Raw genomic sequence first — 7,868 nt, 5'->3', positions numbered from 1 at the left:
TGAATTCATAGTTGTTGGTGAAGTAATATGAGATCGAATGATCTCCCTCGAACCTTAAATCAATCTTTAAATTCATATTAGAATGCTATGTCACTTGTCTAATGATAATCAACACACATATATATTCCTGTTTTTATTTTTCACGTGACTAATAACCTCTTTCACTCCACAGACTAATATATAGAATTACGAGGACAGTTAGTTACACTGAAGTTTTGGTGTTGATCTGACGAGGCACTGAGTGGAAGCCAAGCTCTTTAGAGAAATGGAAAATTTGAAGGGTCATAACTGGATTGTCCTTGTGTACCTCTTAGAAGCTACCTCAAGAGAAATCTTGAAGAGGACATTGAGAGAAGCTTTCTCTTTTAGCAACAAGAGGTACAGGGTCTGGGATGACCAGAAGGCAAGATAAAAATGAGTAAATTTTTGAGCAATACGGACTCATAATGCTATCTTTTCAACATTAGTAATGCTGCCTTACACAGGTAAATTGCATAACATTAATCTGTACTAGCAATAAATGTGTTATCTCATGGAAGTGTTAACATGCTAGAATAACATAGAATGTGTTGTGTTCGGGAAAAGTAAAGTTAAAATAGTTAAAAGAGAATGGGGATTAAGAGGAAAGAGAGGCACGGCGTGTGGAAGTTTTTAGGGGGTAAAATTGCACTGCGCCCCAATTGGGAGTAAATTTCTGGGGCCGGGACTTTTAGCACTCGACGCAGAAGTCCCACCCCAGCTGCGGAATTGCCCTTACAGCCTCTCAAAGGAAGCGGAGTGCAATCTCACGTGTTCTACTTTGGAGTCGGTAAACAGGGCAATACTGAGGCGCTGAAGGAAACACTACGTGGATGCTCCGCGTAGCGCTGACCCACTTCAATGCCCCTCACCTTCAATTAAAGGGGAGGACCGCTGCGCACTCTGCGAGGCCATCAGGGCAGCGTGCGACCGGGCAGCAGTCCAGCACCCAAGACAGATGCACGATGGCAGCCCGGACCACGCTAGGGCTGCTATTGTTGAGCCGACCCGAGAGTCGGCCGACAAAAATAGTTTGCAGCCCGGGGGCGCTGACACCCTCCCTTTTAAGGAGCGCCCCGAGACCAGATGTCCACCAGCTTTGTGACCAGCGAGGCAATTTCTCCAGTGGGGCTTTAAGGGGTCGGCACGGGGTGGTGAGCAGTCGCCCCGCATGATGATGACGTCAATGCCTGTTGTGTGGCAGCCCGGGACGCTAACTGCAGGGCACAGCGCCGCCGTGGCAGCGCCTCCACAAACTCCCGCCCAATTTCCCAGCAGGCGATAGCACCCCTTGCCCCAGACGAAAAGTGTCACGCGTTCCGTTAACGCCCCCCAGATGTGCTAACGGGGCTATAAAAGGGCTATTTTGCCCCAATAATATTGTGTTAGTTGATTAGAGTTAATATTAATATAGTAACGATGCTACCCCTGAATTTGAATCAATCATCACTAAAATGAGTTTACTTCAGCATCAAAATGTGTGTGAGCTGAAAAATGAAATGAAATGATGGCCCAAGAAGCCCGTAAGTCTCTTAAGAACATAAGAAATATGAGCAGGAGTAGGCCATTTGGCCCCTCAAGCCTGCTCCGCCATTTAATAAGATCATGGCTGATCTGATCTTGGGCTCAGCACCACTTCCCTTCCCACTTCCCATAAACCTTCGCTCCCTTATTGTTCAAAGATCTGTCTATCTCCACCTTAATTATATTCAATGACCCAGCCTCCACATCTCTCTGGGACATGAATTCCACAGATTTATGACCCTGAGAAGAAATTCCTCCTCAGCTCATTTCTAAACCCTTATTCTGAAACTATGGCCCCTAGTTCTAGATTCCCCCACGAGTGGAAACATCCTCTCTGCATCTATCTTCTCGAGCCCCCTCAGTATCTTATATGTTTCAATAAGATCACTCCAATGAGTATAGGCCCAACCAGCTCCACCTTTCTTCATAATCAACCCATTCATCTCAGGAATCAACCTAGTGAACCTTCTCTGAACAACCTCCAATGCAAGGATATCCCCCCTTAAATACAGAGACCAAAACTGTATGCAGTACTCTAGGTGTGGTCTCACCAATACCCTGTACAGATATAGCAGGACTTCCCTGCTTTTATATTCCATCCCCCTTGCAATAAAGGCCAACATTCCATTTGTCTTCCTGATTACTTGCTGTACCAGTATACTAACTTTTTGTGTTTCATGCACAAGGGCCCCCAGGTCCCTCTGTACTGCAGCATTTTGTAATTTCTCCCCATTTAAAAAATAATTTGCTTTTTTATTTTTCCTGCCAAAATGGATAACCTCACATTTTCCCACATTATACTCCATCTGCCAAATGTTTGCCAATTCACTAAGTCTATCTTTGCAGATTCTTTGTGTCCTCACAACTTGCTTTCCCACCCATCTTTGCATCATCAGCTCGGTCCCTTCATCCAAGTAATTTAAATAAATTGTAAATAGTTGAGGCCCCAACACCAATCCCTGTGGCACCCCACTAGTTACCGTTTGCCAACCGACTCTCTCTTTTCTGTTAGTTAGCCAATCCTCTATCCATGCTAACATATTACCCCAACCCTGTGAGCTCTTATCTTGTGTGACACCTTTCCTACATTACAATAGTGATTACACTCCAAACATACTTCATTGGCTGTAAAGCGTTTGAGATATCATGTGGTCGTAAAAGGTGCTATATAAATCCAAGTCTTTCTTTCTTCTTTCTTATCGCATGCCTTCTGGAAATCCAAATACACCACATCCACTGGTTCCCCCTTATCCATTCTGCTCACTACATCCTCAAAGAACTCCAGCAAATTTGTCAAACATGATTTCCCTTTCATAAAACCATGCTGACTCTCCTTGACTGCTTTATGATTTTCCAAATGTCCTGCTACTGCTTCCTTAATAATCGACTCCAGCATTTTCCCAATGACAGATGTTAAGCTAACTGGTCTATAGTTTCCTGCTTTCTGTCTCCCTCCTTTTTTAAATAGGGGCGTTACATTTGCAGTTTTCCAATCTGCTGGGACCTCTCCAGACTCCAGAGAATTTTGGTAGATTGCAATCAATGCATCCAATATCTCTGCAGCCACATTTTTTAAGACCCCAGGATGCAGGCCATCAGGTCCAGGGGACTTGTCCACCTTTAGTCCCATTATTTTACCTATGGTGTGCAGGGGTTAAAAGGGATATGGCGGTTGGTTTAGATTGCCCAATAAACTCATCTAAACTTGTTACTGCTCCTCTTACAGTCACAGAAACACATACTGATTTAGAAAAGAAAGCTAAAAGTAGTTTCTCACTTTTTTCTGAAGGCTATAATGACACATCTGACCTCGTGTATGACAGTTCAACTTATATTTCGTGAACATAAATAGAAAATTCCCAGATTCAGCCTTTGTTGTGATGGTGAATGAATTGAATTCCAGAAAATAAAAACACAGTTCAGTGAAAGTGACAACTCTTCACGAGCTCATTTAAAATTACCATAACAATATTGGGAGTGACAAGCCTCAATGCACACAGCAATGGCACTGGTGTAATCCTTGACTTGATCTGCATACGAGTTTCAGACTGCTTTAAAACTTCACAAATGGTGTTGCGCCTGTACATCGACCTTTAACAGGACGATCACTAAACAGCGGTGTGGGATGTTCAGATCACAACAGTAAGTCGATTTACTTCGTTATGTTGAGGCAGATCTTTGCAATGGTAATCTCAGTAAATGCAGCCACGTGGAACTAACACTGGTGCTATTTTCAAACCAGTAGTTTCTATGACAGCCGGCTGCGGAATGAATGACGCCTCGATCATTCGGTTGAGTATTTATAACTTGTTTTGATGCAAGTATCGTTCCGGAGCCTGCACCTCAGTTGATTTGGTCGGACAGTTAACGATTATGAATCCGAGTTTTAATTTTGCTTTTGAATTCAGAGAGAATCCTTTAATAGCGTCTCTCACTAAATGTCATCTTCTCTCAGACTGAGAGATTGAGAAGCAGCTTGACACTAGGCGAGGCTGGAGAGAGAAGACATAACAGGAACCTGGAATTAGGAACAGTTTGCACTGGTATCAGAAATACAGTCACTTACTATCATTTAATATAAAACCAGTGTAAACATCCTTACTGGTATTTGTTATTAAACAGCTAAACAGAAATGCCAGAAATGACCAAGATATGCAGTTTTTGCGTTTGATATTTACACTATTCCATGTTTATTAATAGGTTAAGTTTTGGTTTATTTAAATGAAGTTAGACTGCCTTGCATATTTTGATTATGTAATGCAGGACGCCAAATCAGAAAACTTCTAAGCCCTAAGTTTAGAAAATCACTGTACAATATATATAATTCATTATAAATGATTTGGAGAGAGACATAGAGGGACTAATATCAACATTTGCCAATTACATCAAATTAGGGCACATGTCACTGTGAGGAAGTGTGTAGCTGGCTGCAGGAAGACATAGACATATTAGGGGATGGCAAATGCGGCATAACATAAATAGTGAAATACGGTCAAATTCGCATAATGTTAAGTTGCCGATTACAATAGCTGCGGCTGGTCTCAGCTGTACTTGCTATGTTTTGTATACATTTGAATTCGTGGTTTGTTATCGCCATATAATGTTACAAGTTGTCTAATGTTATGCATATTTGTGCTCCCGATTATCAAAAGATCGAATAATGTTATTTCATATTTCAACCAACAATAACTTGCATGGTGGCAATGAGAAAAGACAGCGAGAGATAACCTGTTGTAAACAGAGGACCCCCTTACTCCAGGCGGCTTGTGACGATGGATCAAAAATTGGTACCCTAATGTTACAATAAATTTTTCACTATCCAATTAACCAACTGTCAGATAACAGGTGCAGATCTTCACTTGATCAACAACCTCACCTAGCATTAAAGTACTCAAAGCAAAACCCGCAAACCCAACAGAAGATGTTTTTTTTTTAAGTGAGTCTCCCTCAGTGGGAAAAGGCATCCCGATATGTTCTGATTCCCTGAAGGTTTATTGGGTAAAGGCACCTCGCTGTTTAGCTCTGTCAGTGTGTGGCTCTCTAGGTCGGTCAGTATGTACCTCGCTCTCGCTACATAGCTCCCTGTCTCTGTTAGTGTGTAGCTTTCTCTTTGCGATTTAATCAGAATATGCTGCAAATATTCAGCAAGTCAATTAGCATTTGTGGAGAGAACAAACGGTTCAGACGTTAGTTCTGACCAAGAGTCCACCCCTGTTCACAGATGTTGAATGATCTGCTGAGTGTTTGATTTTCTGTTTTTGTTCCAGACTTTCAGCATCCAGTTTTTTTTGTTATTCAATCAGATTTTGTATGTTTGTACGAAGTGATCAAATACGTTCCCATTGGGAACTACATTAAATTTGAATATTCTGATCAATTATGCAGAGTACTTTAAAAATTATATTTAAAAAACTTTAATGCATGTTTTCCCTTTCAGATGGCTTCTAATGACCACTTTAGTGTGGAATACGCTGGGGATGGGGATCCCCACCCTGGGGACTTAATTGAAATATTTAGACCTGCATATCAGCATTGGGCTTTGTACCTGGGAGATGGCTACGTTATAAATGTGGCACCTTTTGGTAAGATAAATTAATCAAAAATAACTAGGGCCGCACAAGCTTTGTCTCTGCTCTGAGTTTAAATTTTCAAATTTTACAACTAATTCTGAGTTTTAAAAAATTGACCTTAAAAACTCTACTGTCCTGAAACTTAAATCTTCTGTGTTAATCCTAAAAATTAAAGACATTCAACCTAAACACTAACACCATACCCCATTCCCACCCATCCTTGTACGATCACCCATATTTAATCCTTTATTCAGATCCTCTTGTTTCAGTTTCTTGTCAGTGGCACCACCAAAACCTGGATAGATTGGTGGTCAATGTGTCACCACAGACCCTGACCATACTCACACATAGTACGCACACGTTCTTTTCTATCAACCTCTTTTTTTTTTAAATTCGTAGCCAATCTTTCCAATTCTTTGTCAAATCACAAACACCAGAGGTCACCTTGCACACATCAAGGATCACTCTGCGCCAATGCTCTTAGCCAAAAGGCCGAGAGCTACTGCACCGTTCCTGGAAGTACTGCAATACCAAGTTCGTGCCATGGAGGTGGATGGGTCAGGCCCCCCACATACCTCTGTGGAGGTGGATGGGTCAATCCACCCCACCCACCTCCTATTTCCAAAAAGCATAGGAGAACCACCTTCCTGATCCAGGGAGAACCACTTTGGGGTCATGGTTACTCCTCTGCCAGGTCAGTTACGCATGATCTTAGCCAAAAGGCCGAGTATATCAAAGAACTCAATGCAGCTGAAGCAATTATGTTTATTTTTGAGAAGTTTATTTTTGTTTGGGCACAAAACCAAGTAATCAAAGCAGATCGATAGCTGTAATAACATTGGAAGATTTTACATTGTTATTATAAAATCATATTTATAGTATGGCTTTTTTTAACAAATACACAATTTAATATTTACATGTTTTTGTAATCTTATTCTCATACTAAATCTGGGCTTTCTCATTCAGCAGAGGAGGGGCCACCTGCTTCATTCACGAGTGCAAAGTCAGTTTTCAGCAGGAAAGCAATGGCGAAAATGCAACTCCTTAAAGATGTTGTTGGACAAGACACTTTTAAAATAAATAATAAATATGATGACAACCACACACCTTTGCCAGTGGGTGAAATTGTTAAGCGAGCAGAGTATCTGATTGGTCAGGAAGTGTCCTATGATTTGCTTGGAAATAACTGTGAACATTTCGTCACTTTACTTCGTTATGGTGAGGGTGTGTCTGATCAGGTATGTGGCTTCTCCCAAAAGTGTGTCTCATGCAAGATTATTTTGCATGAGGCCAATGTAATGTTCTCAACTTCAGATAAGAAGATACACATAAGATGCAGATCTCAAGCTGATGCAGGAATCACTGCAGATTTGGATTTCCTCTCACTGATGGCTGATAACGGTCCCTTACTCTCCTACCTTCAGATATGTGCAAGCAGAGGGTAACATCCTTAGATAACTACATTGATGCAATAGTATTGCTGAATGATTATTAAAGTATCACAGTGAAAATTGATATGAACAAAATACTTCTTTATTGGCAAAGAATTGACATTAAAAAGTACTTTGTAAAATGCATCCTATCAGTTTCTGATTAGCTTTGAAGTACATATTTATATCCTGGTGTTTTTTTAATCACCATATTTTGAAACATTTCTCTAATATCTGCTTTTTAATCACAAGTGTTTTAACTGAGTTTATAGGTTTTAATAGTTGTCATTCTAAATTATTATTTTTTGTTTCCAAAAGTGAGGCTTACTAAATAAACTATCAATGAAGTCATGAGTTGGTTATAGTCATCCTCAAAAAAACATATTTCACAGAGACATTTCATATTTTATTTGACAAATTTATAATTTCCTGAGGGACTGCCTGTGATGGTTATAATTTTAAGATTTGCAAAATATATTTTTATTAACCAACTTTAAAAAAAAATCTTTTGAAGTGGAGCAAACATGATCAACCGCCAGGTATGATCACTTTGTGACATACCAACTTTCCACAGCACCATCTAATCAATAGGTTCACAAAACTGCTGATCAGTTGTATTAATGCTTTGTTAAATCCACTTTTGTTTCCTCAGGCAAACAGAGCTATCAGTGCCATTTCCTTTGTAACGGCTGCCGCTGGTGCCTTCTCACTGATTGGACTATTTCAAAATAGGTCAAGGCAAAGAAATTACTGAAGGATATATCAAAATAAGAGAAAAGTAATTGTATCTGAAAACTGAGACAAATTAAAAATAAATGAACAAAAA

General features: G+C 40.3%; 1 protein-coding gene across 6 annotated transcripts; it reads left to right on the top strand.

Annotated features, from left to right (window-relative positions):
* The first annotated feature begins 346 nt into the window (after positions 1-346).
* Positions 347-7,868, top strand: plaat1 (phospholipase A and acyltransferase 1). 6 transcript variants are annotated; one of them, XM_070883484.1, is made up of 4 exons: positions 347-485; positions 5,480-5,624; positions 6,579-6,850; positions 7,695-7,868. In XM_070883484.1, the coding sequence occupies exons 2-4, from the start codon at positions 5,480-5,482 to the stop codon at positions 7,794-7,796; spliced, it is 519 nt and encodes a 172-aa protein (XP_070739585.1). In that variant the 5' UTR covers positions 347-485; the 3' UTR covers positions 7,797-7,868. The 6 variants fall into 6 exon arrangements, with proteins under 6 accessions (XP_070739585.1, XP_070739583.1, XP_070739587.1 ...); XM_070883482.1 differs by lacking the exon at positions 347-485 and adding an exon at positions 3,317-3,684; XM_070883486.1 differs by lacking the exon at positions 347-485 and adding an exon at positions 5,002-5,086 and having other exon boundaries at positions 6,582-6,850.

Source organism: Pristiophorus japonicus, chromosome 6, assembly GCF_044704955.1.
Source record: "Pristiophorus japonicus isolate sPriJap1 chromosome 6, sPriJap1.hap1, whole genome shotgun sequence".
Taxonomy (NCBI): domain Eukaryota; kingdom Metazoa; phylum Chordata; class Chondrichthyes; family Pristiophoridae; genus Pristiophorus; species Pristiophorus japonicus.
The sequence above is the reverse complement of the archived record's forward strand: the minus strand, read 5'-3'. Positions and strand labels throughout refer to the sequence as shown.

Bases quoted from the DNA above. Each gene is read 5' to 3' on its own strand.
- plaat1 (XM_070883484.1), top strand. From the start codon at position 5,480: ATGGCTTCTAATGACCACTTTAGTGTGGAATACGCTGGGGATGGGGAT. The intron at 5,625-6,578 runs GTAAGATAAATT...TTTCTCATTCAG, and splicing joins TATAAATGTGGCACCTTTTG to CAGAGGAGGGGCCACCTGCT. The intron at 6,851-7,694 runs GTATGTGGCTTC...TTGTTTCCTCAG, and splicing joins GTGAGGGTGTGTCTGATCAG to GCAAACAGAGCTATCAGTGC.